Source organism: Verticillium dahliae, genomic scaffold (genome assembly GCF_000150675.1).
Source record: "Verticillium dahliae VdLs.17 supercont1.8 genomic scaffold, whole genome shotgun sequence".
Classification (NCBI taxonomy): Eukaryota; Fungi; Ascomycota; class Sordariomycetes; order Glomerellales; family Plectosphaerellaceae; genus Verticillium; species Verticillium dahliae.
In genome coordinates this window covers 263,609-283,092 of record NW_009276927.1, presented here as the reverse complement: position 1 = coordinate 283,092, position 19,484 = coordinate 263,609, and the positions used below count along the sequence as shown (strand labels likewise).

The following is a 19,484-nucleotide window of genomic DNA, read 5'->3' as shown; positions in this document are numbered from 1 at the left end:
GACAGCGCGGCGATGTCACCCGTCCTCCGGGGCGAAGGGCGTACACGTTTTTTGTTGAGCTAGGTGCTCGACGATGCGCCTGCGCAGGGGCTCGTGAGGGTGAGGGACCACGTCATTGTCGTTGGGGAGGTTGTCGAGATTGTCAAGGGCGAGGAGGACGGGGAGGATGAGTTTGGGCTCGTGTATGCTGATCGGAGGTACCGCTGTGTTGGCGATGGGATCGTCAAGGGGGAGTAGCCCTGTTGGGCCTGGGGCGTGTACAGGGGCTCGGTTGTTCGTGATAGACGGTTGTGAAATCGGCTTATAGAGTGTACAACACAATGTATAATGAGGATCACCTTGGCATGGCAGAGAGGCGCAACAATGGTGGTCCTGTCGTCTCTGCGAGGCTTGGCTTTGCGTCAGGTTTGTTGTGCGTTCACATAGCCCCGAGACTACTTCGAATTCAGGTTGTGGCTTTGGTGGTAAATTTTCATGTGCCTATATGTAGATAGACCATGAGAAAAAGAGAACGTGGAATGAGGGCCAAGTTGTTCGTCCCTCGGGCCTGCAAGGCGACTCATGCCTTACGGTCTTTAACCTCTGATCAACCACACAAACTTGATGTTGTCCGCCTACTTCTATGACGAATTTCTATGTAGTTCTTGATAGGCCCTCTCGTAGAGCGGTAGAACTTTCTGGATCAGGACCAATTATTCGACAAAACGTGAATACAGTACAACATGACCTTGAGAACAAATAACTGCACCTTCTCTACAACCATAGCCCAGCACAGCGTTTCCCAACCGCAACGGCATGGACTATCAGCGAGTCAGGCCCCAATCAGGAAGCAGTATCGTCAACTCAAGTCATGGCAGGCAGACGCCGCACCAGCTTGATTGCATCGGTGATTGGGAGACAACGTAGGCAGGTAGCCATCGATATCCTCAGGCCAGGGTGGACCACCGTGGCGGATGCTCAACGCGGGCCCCACAGTGCTTAGGCCAGTGCCTGGACCAGCGCCTGGACCGCCTGGGAGCCTCACCGACTGGCCATTGTTGCTTGGACCAAACGCCCTGGAATCCGGGGTCCAGGCATTGCCCCTCAGCCTCGTGGAGGCCGGTCCTTGCGATAAGAGGTCTTATCGGAAGGTGGGAGTGGCATTCTGGAGGCTTCGCGGTGACTCAAAGACGACTGCCAGAGCCGCCTGGAATCCACGAGAGCTTCCCAGGCCATGACCCCCCCATGGGTGAATGGATGCTGCTGCAACCATGGGAAATCCACAATATAGAACTGCATCGAAAAGCACAAGGCCAGACAAGGCAAGGGATCAGAAGGAGGCAACTGCTAGACCGTCTCTTTTTTCGTAGGTGTTCCCACAGCGCCCGCACATCTCAGCCAATCATCGTGCACCATTCGTTGCCGTGGTGGCAGGGCAAGCGAATCAGAGAAGCGCCTGGAAGGTGGAAGGTGCGAGAAGGATAGAATCGCATAGAATTCTCCAGGCGCCGCAGGGGCTCCTCTAGCTTGGGCTTCAGGTCTTCTTTTTTACGACCGACTGCCGCAGCTGCTTTTCTCCTTCTCTCCCCTCCTCTCAACACAAATTTCTACTCTCCTCCCACATACCACTCACTCTCCATCCCATCGCATCATAGCGAACTCTACTATTCTCTTGAACCTCTAGACCCAAGAGTTTCTTTGCAATTTCCCTTTAGGTAAGCCCTCTCCCCGCCTCGCCGAGAGCTTCCCCCCTCATATCCCACACAATCGCTCGACCCCTCCTCTCGACTCGCCGGGTTGGCAGCCTTATCCAGTCAGCACGCCGTAGGAGACTTGGCCAGTGTGCTCATACTTCACCGAGTCTGTTCGCGTCAAGCTCCTTCCCTGCTCGTCTCCATTCCACATCAGCGAACACTCGCCTGGCAACCTTGGACTAACCAAGCCCCCAGATCACGACCGTCACGCTTTGATACCCCCCCGCCAAGATGTCTGAGACTTTCGAGTTCCAGGCTGAGATCTCTCAGCTGTTGTCTCTCATCATCAACACTGTCTACTCCAACAAGGAGATCTTCCTTCGTGAGCTTGTCTCCAACGCCTCCGATGCGCTCGACAAGATCCGCTATGAGTCCCTCTCGGACCCCAGCAAGCTCGACTCCAACAAGGACCTCCGCGTCGACATCATCCCCGACAAGGAGAACAAGACCCTGACCATCCAGGACTCTGGTATTGGTTTCACCAAGGCTGTAAGTTTTGCTTTACCAAGTCGCACTTTCTTGCTAGCAACATACTGACCTCAATCACAGGACCTCGTCAACAACCTGGGTACCATTGCCCGCTCTGGTACCAAGCAGTTCATGGAGGCTCTCACCGCAGGTGCCGACATCTCCATGATTGGTCAGTTCGGTGTTGGTTTCTACTCTGCCTACCTCGTCGCCGACCGCGTCACCGTCATCTCCAAGCACAACGATGACGAGCAGTACATCTGGGAGTCTTCTGCCGGTGGCACCTTCTCCATCCGCCCCGACACCGAGGGCGAGCAGCTCGGCCGTGGTACCAAGATCATCCTTCACCTGAAGGATGAGCAGACTGAGTACCTCAACGAGGCCAAGATCAAGGAGGTCATCAAGAAGCACTCCGAGTTCATCTCCTACCCCATCTACCTCCACGTCCTGAAGGAGACCGAGAAGGAGGTCCCCGATGAGGAGGCCGAGGAGACCGCCGCCGATGAGGACGACGACAAGAAGCCCAAGATCGAGGAGGTCGATGACGAGGAGGAGGAGAAGAAGGAGAAGAAGGTCAAGAAGGTCAAGGAGACCTCCATCGAGCAGGAGGAGCTGAACAAGCAGAAGCCCATCTGGACTCGCAACCCCCAGGACATCACCCAGGAGGAGTACGCCGCCTTCTACAAGTCTCTCTCCAACGACTGGGAGGACCACCTCGGTGTCAAGCACTTCTCTGTCGAGGGTCAGCTCGAGTTCCGTGCCATCCTCTTCGTCCCTAAGCGCGCTCCCTTCGACCTGTTCGAGACCAAGAAGACCAAGAACAACATCAAGCTCTACGTCCGCCGCGTCTTCATCACTGACGACGCCACTGATCTCATCCCTGAGTGGCTCAGCTTCGTCAAGGGTGTTGTCGACTCTGAGGACCTTCCCCTCAACCTGTCTCGTGAGACTCTCCAGCAGAACAAGATTATGAAGGTCATCAAGAAGAACATTGTCAAGAAGGCCCTCGAGCTCTTCACTGAGATCGCCGAGGACAAGGAGCAGTTTGACAAGTTCTACTCTGCCTTCTCCAAGAACATCAAGCTCGGTATCCACGAGGACTCCCAGAACCGCCAGACCCTGGCCAAGCTCCTCCGCTTCAACTCCACCAAGTCTGGTGATGACATGACCTCTTTGACCGACTACATCGCTCGCATGCCCGAGGTCCAGCAGAACATCTACTACATTACTGGCGAGTCTCTTAAGGCCGTCACCAAGTCCCCCTTCCTCGATTCCCTCAAGCAGAAGAACTTTGAGGTCCTCTTCCTCGTTGACCCCATCGATGAGTACGCCATGACTCAGATGAAGGAGTTCGAGGGCAAGAAGCTTGTTGATATCACCAAGGACTTCGAGCTCGAGGAGACTGATGAGGAGAAGGCTCAGCGTGAGACTGAGGAGAAGGAGTACGAGGGTCTCGCCAAGGCCCTCAAGGAGGTGCTCGGCGACAAGGTTGAGAAGGTCGTTGTCAGCCACAAGCTCGGCGACGCTCCTTGCGCTATCCGCACCGGCCAGTTCGGCTGGTCTGCCAACATGGAGCGTATCATGAAGGCCCAGGCCCTCCGTGACACCTCCATGTCCTCGTACATGTCCTCGAAGAAGACTTTCGAGATCTCCCCCAAGAGCTCCATTGTTCAGGAGCTCAAGAGGAAGGTCGAGGCCGATGGTGTCAATGACCGCACCGTCAAGTCCATCGTCCAGCTTCTGTTCGAGACCTCCCTGCTTGTCTCTGGCTTCACCATTGAGGAGCCCGCTGGCTTCTCTGAGCGCATCCACAAGCTCGTCCAAATCGGCCTCAACATCGAGGAGGATGACTCCAAGACCGAGGAGGCTCCCGCCACCGCCGCCACCACCACCGAGACTGGTGACAGCGCCATGGAGGAGGTCGACTAAGCGGTTTTCATGATAAACACGGGATACCAGAAAAGTCAATGGAGTTGGACGGTTTTCGGGTACGGTTGCCCTTGGACTTGGCGTACTTTCCTCTTTTCGCGCGTTGTTGCAGCCGCATAATTCCTTCCCCCTTCGTCCGCATGGAGCGGCGTGGGTGTACTCTAGCTAGCTCGTCACGATTATGAGACCGATGAGATGCAGAATTGAACGGTTAAGAACACTACCTGCCCTTGTAAATGTGATGCGCCATTTGACGCTATGGCTGCCCCTTTGGCACACCTGTGATCCTCAGTCTGGCTCATCGTACGACTACACATCATTGCATGACTACACAACCCAAAACGCACTTCAACGTTAGCATTATGCAGTGATATTCAATCTGTCAATTTCATCCTCGTTGCTTCAAGGTGGGATATGCCATCCTCCTAATGGAAATTGAACCCATGTCTCCTCAGCTCATACGCGCGCCTGTCAAGTATATCCGAGCATCTTACCCTCTCGCCGTAATACCCAGAAAGTGAAGCCTGGGCAGGCTTTTGTCGCAATCTGTCACATCCCCTACACTGGACTTCATCTTCCAAGTCCGGATACCTCCCGCTCTACAGCTGCCCAAACCTGCGCCGCCCTCCAGACAGATCCTGTGTCCGTGTCGCCGTCTCCCGGTCGTCCCAGGAAATCCAGACAGCGCTGAGTTCGCCGCCAGCATGCGCGCTTCACCATCTGGTCCGCACGTACCTCGTCTCGATGATCTGGCCCCTCTCGTTGGTGTGGTACGTAGTCTGCGGCGTCTGCGGCGTGCGCTCGGCAGCAGCGGCCCTGGCGGCCTTGCGGCGGAGCGCGTACTTGATCTTGCCGAGGACGGAAATGGGATAGTCGGGCGGCGGGTTGTTGGGGATGGCCGTCACGACGCGGGTCGTTGGGTAGAAGCGACTTGGTGATTCGGGGGTGAAGACGGGTCTCTGTGCGGAGGGCATTGTAGGCGGCTCAGTGATTGAGACTGCGTTTTCATGGGAGTGCTTGGGATGTATTTGCTTGTCGTGGGATGCTGGCGTGAGACTGGACGGCCATGGTGCGCGGGGCTGGGCAAGGTTTCCTGTTCGTTCCTTTGTCTTTGAGGGGCAAGCCAGGCTTGTAAACGTGACCCTCGTGCGAGGTATAACGCGAAGGTGGCCGCGGACCATGTTTCTTGCTACTTATTGAAGTATGCCTCGGGGCAAAACCGAAAACGCCTGACAAGGCCGCCAGATTGGGTAGTGGTGTGGTCGTTGGTCATGTTGTGGTGGCTGTGTCGAATGATGAACGGGCCTGATGTGCAAGACATGATCGCCCGGGCTAATTGAACAGTCGTCAGGCTGAGTTGAGCCCGGGCTCATTCACCATCGTAGAGCCTGTGATTGAATTTGTTTTTGGCCCGAGTATGACAATCCCTATTGATGCCACAGACTCCGCCAAATCGCCGCTTGATGATCGGGTTTGGGCAGGGCTGGTGGCGTGTTCGCCTATTATGGCATTTATTGACTGGTCACATCTCATCGAATTTGACTTAGTTGCTGAAGCTGCAGGCAGCGAATTTGTTCGGATATCTCGCAGAACCTCCAGGATGGAGTCATGCAAGCCTACGGAAGTCCTACACCCTCATGTCACCTCTAAGCTCTCGTGTGGCGCAATCTTCCCACCTTGAAGTCACGATAGCCAAGGAGTAAGAAGCTTAGGGAAAGCTCAGGGGCTTGAGACCACTGCAGCATGTGTGAGGGCTGCGAAAGGCCCTCCTAGCTGCGGAGGGTTCGAATAAAACATGTATCCTGGCCCCGAAACTGACTTTTGACTGCGGACATGACCTGTGGAAGGCTTCTTCATCCTACTCGTCCAGCCGCCTTTGACATTTCCACAGCTGCTTGGCAGGTCCCGATCCGGATCATACCTATCTTGAACGCGGCCACACACATACTGGGAATTGAACACCTGTTGGCGTCCATCGGAGATCATCAAGGGCGCTCAGAGCTGTATTTTTGTATCGGAATTCTTCCATAGAGCCCTGAGAAGGGAATGGAGGCAAACTTTGGGCTATAAGTCGCCCAACTTATGTTCATACTATCTTATGTCTCATGTAGGAATGCTTCGGGGTCTATCTCTAAGGATCCTGTCTACCCTACCTAGGCGTTATCTTTTTTTTTTTTTTTTGTGGAGTGGATTAAATGGATTCATGATCTGTGGGCAGTTCTGTCTGAAATAAGGCTCGAGTTTATGCATTATATGGTATTACTTCTCGCTGAACGGAGGCGCAGGAGCCCTGTTTGATGTACCTCGCTACCTGGTAAGGAACCATTCGCCCCAGTCCGTGTCGAGACAAGGTCCTTGGGATAGATTTGGTGGTTGTTGAGAGGGCTTCACTGCTTATGTGAACCCCAATTAAGTACTTTGGCTGTGCCTGAGAGCTTTGAATAGGTAGGGTAGGTGATATGAGACAATGTGATGCGGTTGATGCTATCTCTTTGAATTACCGCTACCTTCGTGAATCAGATATACCCATCTGATTCACCGATCATGTAAGCCGTGATTCACGTGCTTCTGAGAGCTGTGAATCCCGGTCTCGGTGATCACCATATCGGTGAATCCTATACGGTGATCACCGCCCCAGGCTATTCCCTATTATTGGTTCAGCAGTAGTGTTAATTGGCCCCTTGGTCTTTTCTTCGGCGGATTTGCGCTCTACCGATCCTTCACTACTCGACGAATTAACAACAAGACTATCGGCTTTGGCGAGCTTGATCCTCTTGGGCCTGTTTGCCATTTGTCAGTTGGTTAAGATTCATGGTTTATAGAGTTCAGATGTTAGCAATACAGGAGATACCTCCTGTCAAGGCAGTGAAGCGCCACGCACAGTGTGGCCCTGATGGTCCATGTGGCAATAGTTGTTGGCCAACCATGGTTGACTAATAGTTGCAGATCAACTTCCTGTGCCCTCTGGATCTCCCTTTTAGAGGTCTCGTTTGGCTCTCACAATACTGTGACTTGCACGCAGGCCACACAAGAATCATAACGCCCGCGGCTACGGCGTAGACAGCAGTAATGGATGCTCCGATGATCAAAGATCTTACCTCAGGCTCATAAGGCAGGCTGCTTTTGTTCGGGTCAGATTCTGCGCTTCCCATCTCAGATGGTGAATGTACACGACTTACAGTTCCGCTAGCCAGGCTATGAAAATGTTGCCTCCAGCTAGACAGGTGTTCGCAATAAAGGAACTTGCGTTCGTAGCGTTCAGGGGGACGTTTCCTAAGTTCCATGTTCAGGTACTCATGGTCACGGCAGGAATGAGAGCGATGATACCTTCAAGTCTAATGAGCAGCTGTCTGTTGTTCGCCAACTGGCCTGTAGCTCACTAACATTGAACGACGATGATGATTGTCCATCGCGACTTGAGCAAGTCAGACAGCCTGCACCAGAACCAGACTACGATGTTGTCCATACTATTTCTGCTCGTTGCAATGCAGAGGCTTGGCATGGCGATGGAATACAGACTTACGAGTGACGACCTGAACGGCCGCCGCTCCTATGGGCAAGGCATTGACTTCCCTGACGGTCCAGAGTGGCTGCCCGCTGCCATCAAGGAGGCCCGTCAGCACGCGGCCTGCAGCACAGGATTGACGTCTTTGTCGACGGAGGGGTACGTCTGTGCACTGATATCTCAAGGCGCTGTGTCTGGGGGCCCGCGGCGTTGGCATCGGGCGCGGCCTGCCGTACCCCCTGGGCGCGTATGGCCAGCCTGGCGTCGAGAGCACCGTTCAGCTGCTCCAGGAGGAGCTGGAGCGGGGAATGCGTCTCCTAGGCGTCAGGAACGTGGGCGAGCTGCATGCTGGCCTGGTCACGGCCGACAGCCTGGCTCCGCACTCGGGGTATCACATCGACGGTCCTCGAGAGGCGCTCTACGAACCACTCGAGGTGATCGCGCCAGAGGCAAGTCAAAGCTTGAGACGTGAAGCGCCGCAATTCCAGGGCACAGAAGGGTAAATCCAAAGGGAACCAGCCCCCTAAGATGACTTTTCGGTTTTAGGAATAGCTGTCATGAGCTTCTGCTGCGCGTCTTCGTGAAGAGAATCCACAAGAGGATCCGCCGACCCGCCCATCGTGGAGTTCTCGAAGCCCATGTCCTGCGCGATTTTCCAGCCTAAGTAGCGCCCAGAAAACGGGGCAGTTCATCAAAATCCTTCCATAGTGTAGTTGGTTCATCACGTTCGACTGTAACTGGCTTCCATTCCAATCGAAAGGTCACCGGCTCGACTCCGGTTGGAAGGATCTCACTATAAGAAGCTCAGCTTCTCTTTTTTTCTTTTTCGTCGTGGTATTTACGTTCTCAGCAGACCTAAACGGCCAAATGCCTGATTTTAAGTAGGAAAACACACGCTACGATGGGGGAACCTGTCGGGCTCGTTGTGGTCATCGAAATGCGACTGCCAATATTGATCCCCTGCTCCAAAGTGCGAATCATTTGCTTGATGAGGCTCGGCATCCGAAAGTATCGCTGCGAACGAGACCCTAGTCTGCTCGAGCCGTAGAGTGCATGAATCTTGCCTGTCCCTGACATCCACCGCCTGCTCCTCGCCGTCTACCACCTTGGAGCAAGGCCGACCGAATACAAGCCACTCCACCAGGACCGACACCTCCCAAGCCTCCCGTCACGGTGTCGAGCCCTAGGCTCTCAGTCGGCAGCAGAGAGTATAGCTCTCAGCCGCCAGCCAGTAAAAAAAGTATGCGGACCAGCCGATCGGAGGCGCCCCCGCACCGGCCGAGAATAGCGGCACCGATGACCCACCCGGACCCGGCGAAACGGCGCCCAACCCCGGGCCGACCGAATATCACGACCATGACATCTCCACTCCCTACGGCACGCGGAAGAATTCCCAAGGATACTCTACACCATGAAAAGAAGTATCACATCGCACCATCCTCCATCCTCTCGGCACACATCTTTCTCCGTCATGCCCGGCCCCTCCTCTCGCTTGGTTCCCCCGCATTTCAGAATCGACACCAGCAAAGAGGCTGATGTAAACATACCCAGCACAGCACCCTACAGGAACGCGAAAGAACAAGAAAAAGACACAGCCTCCCGAGCCGATCGCATCGCATGCCACCCCGCAGATCCTCCAATCTCCGCTTCTCCCCCTCCCTTCCATCCGCTCCATACCCCAGATCTAGTCGTGCTTCGCGCCAGCGATGCCCCGCGCCTCCTCGGCCCTGACTTACCCCGACTCTCTCCTCTCTCGCTCGACCCCGCCCTGTCGATCTTCACCAGGCAGAATGCAGCAGCAGCAGCACCAACCCCCGTCGATGGCCTGTCATGCGCGAGCCACGAAGAAAGCCTGATCCCCGTCGTCGGCTCGGAAAACAGCTTTGTTTGGGGGAGGTGGCACTGACGATCTCGTCGGGTAGGTCTGGGCATGCCTTTAGAGGGCGCATCGTCTGCACAAGATGAACCAGGGGCCTTAAAGACGAGGAGTCCATGGCGTTCTGAGCTGGTGCAAGCAAGTGCACACCTTTTCTGTGCTCCTTTTCTCCTCTCCTCCCTCCTTTCCTTTTCCAAAGGTGCACCCAACAACGTCTCGACACAACGAGCCAGCTTCACACCATGGCGTCCCTCCTCCGCTGGGCGACCCTCGCCCTCGCGCTGACGCCCTCGACGGCCCTCCTCGCCGCCCGCGACGATGGCACTGCCAAACCGTGGGAACTGTACATCCAATCCCCAACCTCGCGCACCATCTCGCCCAAGAGCATCTACGCCATCAAAGGCGATGCGCTTGTCACGCTCTCGTCGGCAGGAGAGGGTGACGAGGAGGAAGCCACGGAACCAAGCTACATTTTGACCATGAACCCCGGCGCCCAGATCACGCTCGACTTTGGTTACGTGGGCGGCCTCCTATCGCTGAAGGCTGACACAAAGGCGACGACGCAGCAGTTCTCGCTCGCCTTCGCCGAGTCGCCGGCCTTTGTGCGCGCCATCTCCGACGACACGGGCGCCGTGCACACCCAGGACTACGACAAGCAGCTCAACGTCACCGTCGCCGCGGGCACCACGGCCTACAAGATGCCCACCGAGCGCTTCCGTGGCGGCTTCAAGTACGTCACCATCGTCGCCTACGAGGCCGTCACCATCTCCGATATTGTCTGCCACCTTGGCTACTCGCCATCGCAGCAGGACCCGAGCAAGTACGACGGGTACTTTTGGGCGCCGCAGGACGACACCCTAGTGCGCGCGTGGTACGCCGGCGTCTTCACGGCGCAGACGAACATTGGGCCGCCCTTCACGTCGCGCTTCCTGCCGCAGGTTAAGGACGGGTGGGCGTACAACGCCTCGCTCGGCGTCGAGGGGCCCATGATGCTCGATGGTGCCAAGCGCGATCGCGCCGTGTGGCCGGGCGACCTCGGCGTTGCCGGCACGACGGCGTACCTCGGTCTCGGCGCCGCGGGCCTCGAGAGCATCTACTATGCCATTGAGACCATGTTCTTCTACCAGAATAAGACAACGGGCCAGACGCCGTTTGCGGGACCGACGACGGGCTCGTGGCGGAACGGGGCGCTGAGTGACACATACCACGCGTGGACCATGATCGCCTGCTACAACTATGCCATCTTCACAGGCGACGCCGAGTGGGTCGACAGGTCATGGGGCAACATGACGGCGGGACTCGAGTACATCTACCGAGCCGTGGACAACAAAGTCGGCTTGGCGAACCAAGCTTTCCCAAACGACTGGGCGCGTCTTGGGGGCGGAGGCTACAACTCGGCCCTCAACGCCCTCGACTACCACGCCCTGTTCGCGCTGGCCTCTCTTGCGGCCGACACAGCGACCAAGGACAACGGCCGCGCCGAGCAGGCGAAGAAATGGGCGACGGCGGCGGCCAAGCTGAAGGAAGCCTTCAACGAGGTGCTGTGGGACGACGAGCAGTCCCTGTACCGCGACAACGAGACGGACCGCGGCGCCCTGCTCTTTCCACAGGACGGCAACGCGCTTGCTGTCTACTACAACCTCACAGTATCCTCGTCCCAGCAGGCGGCCATCTCGAATGCTCTAGCAAAGAGATGGAACGCCATTGGGCCGCTAACGCCGGAGCTGCCGGATACCATCTCGTCGTTCATCTCCTCGATCGAGGTGCTGGCGCACTTTACAGCTGGTAAAGCGGCGACGGGCCTCAAGCTGGTCCGACGCATGTGGGGATACATGCTGGACTCGCCGCTCATGACGGGGACCACGTTGATCGAGGGCATGTCGGCCAACGGGTCTCTCTACTACCGATCGCAGCGCAGCTATCGATACGACGCGGCGTACACATCTCTCAGTCACTCGTGGTCGACGGGACCGACGCAGGCGCTAAGCTTCAAGGCTGTGGGACTCGAGGTGGTCAGCTGGGGGCGATGGGTGTTCAAGCCGCTGCCAGGCGATCTGACAAGCCTCCGCAGTGGGTGGACGAGTCCCCTGGGCGACTGGGAAGCTATCATTGAAATCGAGGGTGAGGGTGGTGGCAGGAAGGTGGCCATTGAGCTTGTGACCCCAGAGAAGACTCGGGGTGAGATTGTGCTGCCGTGGCATTGCGTCAAGGTGACGGTCGACGGAGAGACGTACGATGGAAGTGAGGTGGAGGGCGGAGGTCGGAAGGTGATCCGAGGCAAAGGTTGCCGACTGTCGACATGTTGAGGTACCTTAACTGGGAAGGGAGGTCACTGGGAAACATGGGGTGTATTTGGACGAAGTGGGTTTTTTGTCGCCAGTTTTCGTTTTCGTCGCAGCAGCTCCAACACCTTCGGCGCCGAAATGCCATTAAAAGTGTATCTTGCCGTCTGATTATGCATCATGCTCGGGAATTGGCGGGCAGCCGGGGGGGTGGGCACCTTGCACCAGCAAAAAGCCGACTCATTGCGGTATCATCCGTCGAACGGTGCGGAAGCTCCGGCGGTTCTTTCAGGTTGATGGCGATTCGTGCACTCTTTTGGTCGAGGCCATCCTTGATCATCGCCCTTGGCACGTGGCACCGGACACAGAGTGAGGCGATCGGCGACCGTTCGAGTTGATGCGAGGCCCAAAGAGGGTCACACGCTGCATCGGATCGCCAATGGGCGGATTCGGCGGCGCAAACAATAGTGACAGTGAGCCGGATTTGGCGGTTCCCTTGACGTCAGGCAGGTCGGGGTAGGGCTGAGTGCTACCAACCTTCGCAACACTGCCGCGGCCATATCGGCTCTAGGGGTGGCTGACTCTGGCTGTCTTGTGAGTGGAGGGAAGCCTTGTGGTGGATGCCGGCACTCTCGGTTTGCTGGGGGGTTCGATAAAATAGACACGCTCCTTGCATCGCAGCCGGGCTTCTCGGAACCTGGAGACCACGCACACGATCATGATGCAGAGCGGAATGAAAGAGGAGGTGAGAACATGGGATGGAGAACGTGTTGATGTTTCTGGAGAGATGGTCATGGCCTCCATCAGGCAGCAACATGGTCGTGGAAGGAAGGACAGAGAGATGTACAAGATACCTCGCCAAGCTGAGGTAATCCGGCCCCTTCGATGTACCTAGGTAGGGAAGGAGTGATGTGCCTCAGGGAAGGAGGGATGTACCCTAGGGAAGGAGTGACGTAGCACTGGGTGGAGCTTGCTTCAGGGTCGAGGGGCCTAAGGGGAATGGCCCCCCAGGTGTTCCCAGACCCCCCCAGGCCCCCCCCAAGGCCCCCCCAAAACCCGAGCACCCGAGCATCCAAGCTCAGCGCAACGGCAACCAACCCAACCCACACCACAGGCTTCTTCGCGTTCTGTCATCCGTCCCCTTGATACCACCTCTCGGACTTCGGATCCTCTTTACTTCAGGTCCTCTTCTTGATTATTGCGATTCCCTTTCTTGCGTCTTACGAATGCCGGGGTCTTTCTCCCTTTGTGTTATTAAAACGACGAACCCGACTCAAACGGCTGCCTCGCTGTCGCATCATCTCCACTTGTCGCCATATGTTCTGAGCGACCCCTTAGACGACCCATCTCCAGAACTCGACACATGTTCCGTCTTGCCTCCTCCACTCTGAACCCACGTCTTTCTCCTCTCCGCTGCTTCGATTCTTCGACCTTCTTCTGACCTCAACCCCCCGTCTTTCCCCCCCTACGAACCCGTCCGCCATAGAACAGATGGAAGCACGCCTCACCTCGCTCCATTCGACGTCTTGACATCAACCACTACCCGAACCACTTGACGACGAGGCCACACAATCATACACCAATTACCTCTCTGAGCCCCTTCATATCGATGACCATGGCTTCCACAGCCACCGACACGCACACAAACGGCCATACCAATACCCCTGTCCACGAGCACGTCCTGCGTCCTCGCCCGAGGAAGGCGGTCCACTCGCAACTGAGCACCGTCAGCAATGTCTCTGAGACGTCTTCCACTGGCGATGCCAGCAGTTACAGGAGCGCCCTCGCCGAGAGCGGCATGACCAGGTGCGTCTCCTCGGCCGTCACTCTAGCTCTTCCACATATTCTTTCACAGACTCTTTCACAGACACACACATGGCTCTCCCCAGTGCGCTCCAGCTAACGTCTGCAGTGGTCGCTCCACGCCCGTCCCCGCCGATGCGCCCCCCTCTGTCAAGTCCATCTCCTCCGCAAAGAAGACTGCCCGTGCCGAACAGCGCCGTCGCATTTTCCCGACCATCGAGTATGCCAGCCGCGTCTCGCACTTTGACCCCAACTCCGACTACCGCGACTTCCATGGCTTCTTCAACCTCTTCTGGATCGGCCTTGCCATCATGGCCATCACGACAATGCTGCGCAACATCAAGGACACTGGCCACCCCATGCGCGTCCAGATCTGGTACCTCTTCACCATCAAAACGTGGCACCTCGCCATTGCCGACTTTCTCATGGTCGCCACCACCGCCGTCTCCGTGCTGATGCACCGCGTCTTCCGCGCCGCCCCCGCCAACGGGCCCCTCACCTGGAAGACGGGCGGCATGGCCATCCAGAGCCTCTACCAGGTCGGCTGGCTCGCCGTCTGGGTTGCCGTGCCCTTCTGGCTCGAGTGGACCTGGACGGCCCAGGTCTTCTTCCTGCTGCACACCATGGTTCTGCTCATGAAGATGCACAGCTGGGCCTTCTACAACGGGCACCTCTGCGAGACGGAGAAACGGCTGCGCGCGCTCGACAACCCCTCTGGCGCCAACCGCGACCCCGCTTACCTCTATCCGACGTCCGAGGACCCCTTGCGCGATCAGGCACCCAAGAGCCCCAAGCAGGCCAAGCCCTCCGAGAAGCACGACGACACCAACGGCAGCTCCAAGAAGCGGACCGCCAGCAGTGGCAGCAGCGAGCTCAAGCCAGCCGATGCTCTCCTCAGGACGGGAGGTCATGAGAGCGACGAGGAGGTCTCGGACCTGCGCGAGGATCTGGCCCGGGAGCTGACCTCGCCCATGGGCAACATTGCCTACCCGCGCAACCTGACGTGGGCCAACTACCTCGACTACCTCCTGTGTCCGACCCTGTGCTACGAGCTCGAGTACCCGCGCGCCCCAAACCGCGACTGGACCTCGCTCATCTCCAAGATTGTTGCCGTCTTTGGCTGCATCTTCCTCTTGACCATCATCTCGGAAGAATTCATCCTGCCCATTCTCATCGAGTCCTCGCTCCGTCTCAACCCGCCCATGGCGCCTGGCATCCTCCCGCCGTCGGCCACCGAGCGCCTCCTCATCCTTGCCGAGACGGTCTCCTGGCTCCTCTTCCCGTTTATGCTCACCTTCCTCCTCGTCTTCCTCGTCATCTTTGAGTATGCTCTCGGCGCCTGTGCCGAGATGACGCGCTTTGGTGACCGCCAGTTCTACAACGACTGGTGGAACTCGACCGACTGGATGGAGTTCTCGCGCGAGTGGAACATTCCCGTCTACTCCTTCCTGCGCCGTCACGTCTACAGCGCCTCGCGCCCGCACATTGGCCGCATGCGCGCCACCGTCATCACGTTCCTCATCTCCGCCATCGGCCACGAGATTGTCATGGCCTGCATCACCAAGAAGCTGCGCGGCTACGGCTTTGTCTGCCAGATGCTCCAGCTGCCCATTGTCATGCTGCAGCGCACCAAGCTCGTGCGCGGCAAGAAGACGCTCAACAATGTCATGTTTTGGGTCTCCATGGTGATGGGGTTGAGCATGGTGAGTTCAAGGCGCAGGCCCCTGATGCATGGACTTTTGCTGACCAGTCCAGATCTGCTCCCTCTATGTTCTTGTATGATTTACGTTGCACCCTCACCCGTCTGTGAGGGGGGAAACATACTCGGCTCTCTTTTGCCGTCTCTCTCATGTTCATACGCCCACGGCCTGCGTTCTGTACCATAGACTTACATTATACCCCGACCTCTACTTTCATGACATTCATCCTGGATTCTCCACCGAGCCTTTGTTCTCGTGCACAATGTACCCACCCATTCGTCCCTCTAGCTCTTCGAAAATCTCGTCAACAGAGGTCTAGGGCCCAGCCTCAAGCAGCAACATGATACCCACCACCGGGCCTCCCCACCATCCACGAGGGCGATTGGTTTAGTGGTATAACGTCTGCTTAGCATCTGAAGAAAAAAGTACATCGTCACGACGATCTACGATGCCTGCTGAAGGTCGCGCGTTCGATTCGCGCATTGTCCATTTTTTGTGTCCGCCTGTTTCCTCTGCGGCGCCGCTAACTGGCATCAGCGTTGTTTGCTGTGCGGCGGATCGCGCACTGCGGGGCGTGGAAGGTTTTTTTTTTCCTTCTAGACTCCACCCCTTTGTTTCCATTGAGGGAAAAGTGGGGTGGGATCGGGATGCTCGGGTTGGGTGACTGCAACGTTGCCCTGGAGAGATGGACTTGGTGCATTGGAGGGCGGTTTTGGTGTTGTGGGCTGTGGGCTGGGGGATGGGGGAAGAGGCTGCTGTGAGGGTATTCGGCAATTTTGCCCGCGAGAGAAAGTGAGCCAGTGTGCGCCCACCATGTCGTATGGATGGTCGTCGAACATCCTGACCGAGGATAACAGACGTTGAACGTGGGCAGTGGCGGCGGTCGTACACAGGACGCACGACTACACGGCAAGTATTCTAAATGATCAATTCATCTACCTGTCAACACCATAGTGTCCATCACATCATAAAAACCCCTGTCCGTTCCACCCAGTCCTTCCAAAGAATATAGTGCTCCCGTCACGTAACTTTCTGTTTCCCTCCAACCGACGTGAAAAAAGCATACGCCTTGCGCCAACATGTCGCTCCAGGATGGTCAAGAGAACTCCTCCCTCAAAACATGTACATAGTGGAGATGCGGCATCAACTTGAAAATCGCAAACGAGGGGCCAAGATAAACAAAGTAGGATCCAGCCCGCCGGAGATCGAGCGGCTCGCGCCCGCCGGTCCGATTCATACACAATACCACCATGCAAAGCATCGGATGAAAAGGATAACTGATGGTAGCAACTGCATGCCCGGGCTTGAACAATGAGAAGGCTCATGAGCAAGTACTGTGACCCTTGCGTCGAGCCGTTACCTCATGCCTCCGTAGTCCATCTCGCCGCCGCCCATGCCGGCCATCGTGGTCAGGTCGCCCGTATTGGACCGCTGCAGAGCGTGGAAGTCCCCGACCGTGCGGACCTGCCCCTGCTGCGGCATGGCGAAGCTGTTGGTCCTTTGCGGCGGCTGGCGGGGCATCTGGTTCATCAAGCCTTGCGACATGGAGTGCGATGTGGGCATGGACGCCGTATTCATGCCCGGGGGGCTGGGCGTCGACGGAGAGTTGAAGCCGTTCATGCTCTGACTCTGAGGGAGGGCGTGTTGCGTGGCGTGTTGCGACATGTACTGACTCTGGAGCATGTGATTATGGTGCTGGTGCTGTTGATGAGACTGTTGTTGTTGATGTTGTTGCATGCTCTGGAAGCTCATCGAACTGGACCCACTCATGGACTGACCGACAGGCGACATGACCTGCTCGGGAATGGGTGCGCAAAAATCGTTGAGATGCTGGCGAGGAAACTCCATGCCGGGCGACATGACGCTTGGGGAGCTAGCATATGGCGAAGCAAGCTCGGCGCTCGTCGCTGCCGGAATACTAGACGTGCTGGAAGACGTCGGAACACCGTGAGACTCGTTGCTCACGCCGTTCATCTCAAAGTTCTTCTCATACTCGGCGACAGAGAACTTGCGGTCGTAGTCGTTGTCCATCTGCATTTGCATCTGGGGAGGCGGCTGCGCCATGCCGGCATTGCCGAAACCATCAAAAATGTCAATATTGGCGAGGGCACAGTTCTCCGGTGCGTTCTGCAGCATGAGGTTGGTTAGGCGTGGCAGGACGTCATTGATCTTGGTGAAAAGCAGCGGCAGCACGTGGTTGTTGCCGTTGCGCATAACGCCGACAATGTTGAGGATCTGGTTGAGTTGCTCGCGAGGTCCGAGGCTGAAGGGATCCCGTGAGGCGGGCTGCGTGACGAGGAAGTCCATCATGTTCGAACCAATCTCAAAGACCTTCTCAATCTGTGGCTTGTTAGGGCGAGAACACGGAGGTTCCAGAATACAGGGATACTTACAAGTCCCGAGCCAAGCAGCTCCATGCCCTGTCCAGGGAATTGAGAGGCCATCTTCATCAGAAGGTCGCGTGAGAGGTCGCGAGGAACCTGCCAGTCGATGCCGTCGGCGTTATGAGAACTCATACTGCCATTGCTCAGCTGCCAGTGAGTAGACTTGAGCCACTGCTGGTTGGTGTGAAGGTTCGACAGGTTGTCGTCCTGGCAGAGATATGTCGGCAGCATGTCGGCCAGTTGCTTTTGCAGCGTGGCAATGTGCTGATGGGGTAGGTTGCTGCGAGTCTTGTTCCAGGAGCTGGTGAAGGCGTCGTCAAAGGAGTGGAACAACTTGACGAGCATGATGAAGCTCGTCAGTTCGTGTGCTTGCGGGTCGGTAGGGTCATCTGCAGAGGAAGGGGGCTTGATGCTGGCTTGGAGAGTAAGGGGTCGCTGGCGCTGGATGGCGTGGGCACGCTCGAGAACGAAGAACAGCCAGTAGAGCCGTCTCCTCCGGGACGACTCGGCGGCGTCCCACTGGCCATACGTCTCCTCCTTGTTCATACCACTCAGGTGAACCATGGTCGTAGCCTCGCGGAGATAGAACCATGCCTTGTCGTGCAACTCGATAGACTGGTAGATGGCGAAGATGAAGAAGCTGGTGGCGAGCGTGTCCAGAGTAGGACTGTCAAGGTAGTCGTGGCCACGGCGGACGCGGAGGCACTCCTCGAGAAGAACCTGGCTCGCTGCCAGATCGGCACCGGGATACATGTCGAGGTTGTAGTCGCCAAGGGGAAGAGCCATGCCGGGCTGAACAACCATGAAGCCACAGAGAGCCGTCAGAAGGCAGTAGGTATCGCGGTTCTGCTCCATGTAGGGCAGCTGCTGCTCGATCCTCCGGCGGTCGAGGACGGGTGCCTTTTCGTACAAGTTGGCAAAGTAGAAATCGAGACAGTCCTTGACGAGTTCAGGGGACAGCATGCCCGGCGTGGGGGCGCCGCCCATGGGCTCTGGCGGGCTGGGGATGCCATTCATGCGGTTGTGGACCTTGGCCGTCAGACTCGTCTGTCGCTGCGTCTCTCGCAACTCGCTGATGACCTTGGCGCGAGAGCCCTTGGGGCCCTTCTTCTGAGGAATGGCGTTGTAGGTGCATGACAGTTGGGCGGACGAGCAGTTACGACACGGGTTGATGCCATCGCACTTGACCTTGCGACGATGACAGGCGTCACAGGCCCTCTTGACGGCCTGGGACATGGTGACGACGACGACGACGGGCGTCCGAGAGTGAGCGACAGAGAGCGAGGTGTCAGAATAGCGTCCGAGTCAAAACGTGTCAACGGGCGTTGTCGACCGGTGTGATTGAGCGTCGGGGCTGGATAGAGTGCCCGAATGTTCGACTTTGGTGAGAGTTTTCGGTGTTTCTCCCAGGTCAGGCGTGTCAACTAAGACGCCCGGAAACGGTGATCAACGGTTTGAGGGCGACGACGATTTGTCGTTGCAGCACTTGGACACTTGAGTTCGAGGTGGGATTGGGCCTTTGCGGGGAAAGGAGCGTGAGTTCTGGTTCGCCTGGGCTGGGGTGGCAGCGAATCGTGGAGAGAGAGCGATTTGACCGAGAAGTATTCGGCCCTTCCTGCACAACAGAGCCTGCTTCGCTTGCCCAAAACGCGGGGGGGGCGCTGCGAATTTGCGAATCCGGGGATGATGGCTTCTTTGGACGTTTCGATCTTCGTTAGCCTCGTGGTGTCTGTGCGGTCGACGGACAACACGAGTTTGTTGCCAATACAGCAATCATCCAAGGCCGGGTGTTGTTGGTTTGCGC

The 19,484-nt window shown here is 57.0% G+C and overlaps 6 protein-coding genes and 2 non-coding genes across 8 annotated transcripts; 6 read left to right on the top strand and 2 right to left on the bottom strand.

Moving 5' to 3' along the window:
- Positions 1–1,575: 1,575 nt before the first annotated feature.
- On the top strand, positions 1,576–4,130 carry VDAG_04645 (heat shock protein; the record flags this gene model as incomplete). The annotated part of the gene is made up of 2 exons (XM_009654249.1): positions 1,576–2,222; positions 2,283–4,130. The coding sequence occupies exons 1-2, from the start codon at positions 1,965–1,967 to the stop codon at positions 4,128–4,130; spliced, it is 2,106 nt and encodes a 701-aa protein (XP_009652544.1). The 5' UTR covers positions 1,576–1,964.
- Positions 4,131–4,555: 425 nt separating this feature from the next.
- Positions 4,556–5,104, bottom strand: VDAG_04644 (uncharacterized protein; the record flags this gene model as incomplete). Its single annotated transcript, XM_009654248.1, has 2 exons — positions 4,556–4,676; positions 4,866–5,104. 2 exons carry the CDS (start codon positions 5,102–5,104, stop codon positions 4,556–4,558), a joined length of 360 nt encoding a protein of 119 aa, XP_009652543.1.
- A 2,421-nt stretch (positions 5,105–7,525) lies between these two features.
- VDAG_04643 (uncharacterized protein) lies at positions 7,526–8,138 on the top strand (the record flags this gene model as incomplete). Its single annotated transcript, XM_009654247.1, has 2 exons — positions 7,526–7,794; positions 8,006–8,138. 2 exons carry the CDS (start codon positions 7,526–7,528, stop codon positions 8,136–8,138), a joined length of 402 nt encoding a protein of 133 aa, XP_009652542.1.
- A 195-nt stretch (positions 8,139–8,333) lies between these two features.
- Positions 8,334–8,423, top strand: VDAG_20146. Its single transcript has one exon. It is a non-coding gene; the product is annotated as a tRNA-Tyr (tRNA).
- Positions 8,424–9,753: 1,330 nt separating this feature from the next.
- On the top strand, positions 9,754–11,817 carry VDAG_04642 (alpha-L-rhamnosidase; the record flags this gene model as incomplete). The annotated part of the gene is made up of 1 exon (XM_009654246.1): positions 9,754–11,817. One exon carries the CDS (start codon positions 9,754–9,756, stop codon positions 11,815–11,817), a length of 2,064 nt encoding a protein of 687 aa, XP_009652541.1.
- Positions 11,818–13,408: 1,591 nt separating this feature from the next.
- On the top strand, positions 13,409–15,378 carry VDAG_04641 (sterol O-acyltransferase; the record flags this gene model as incomplete). The annotated part of the gene is made up of 3 exons (XM_009654245.1): positions 13,409–13,599; positions 13,706–15,299; positions 15,352–15,378. 3 exons carry the CDS (start codon positions 13,409–13,411, stop codon positions 15,376–15,378), a joined length of 1,812 nt encoding a protein of 603 aa, XP_009652540.1.
- A 294-nt stretch (positions 15,379–15,672) lies between these two features.
- VDAG_20145 lies at positions 15,673–15,785 on the top strand. The gene has a single exon. It is a non-coding gene; the product is annotated as a tRNA-Ala (tRNA).
- Positions 15,786–16,212: 427 nt separating this feature from the next.
- Positions 16,213–18,916, bottom strand: VDAG_04640 (C6 zinc finger protein; the record flags this gene model as incomplete). The annotated part of the gene is made up of 2 exons (XM_009654244.1): positions 16,213–17,636; positions 17,690–18,916. 2 exons carry the CDS (start codon positions 18,914–18,916, stop codon positions 16,653–16,655), a joined length of 2,211 nt encoding a protein of 736 aa, XP_009652539.1. The 3' UTR covers positions 16,213–16,652.
- Between the last annotated feature and the right edge of the window lie 568 nt (positions 18,917–19,484).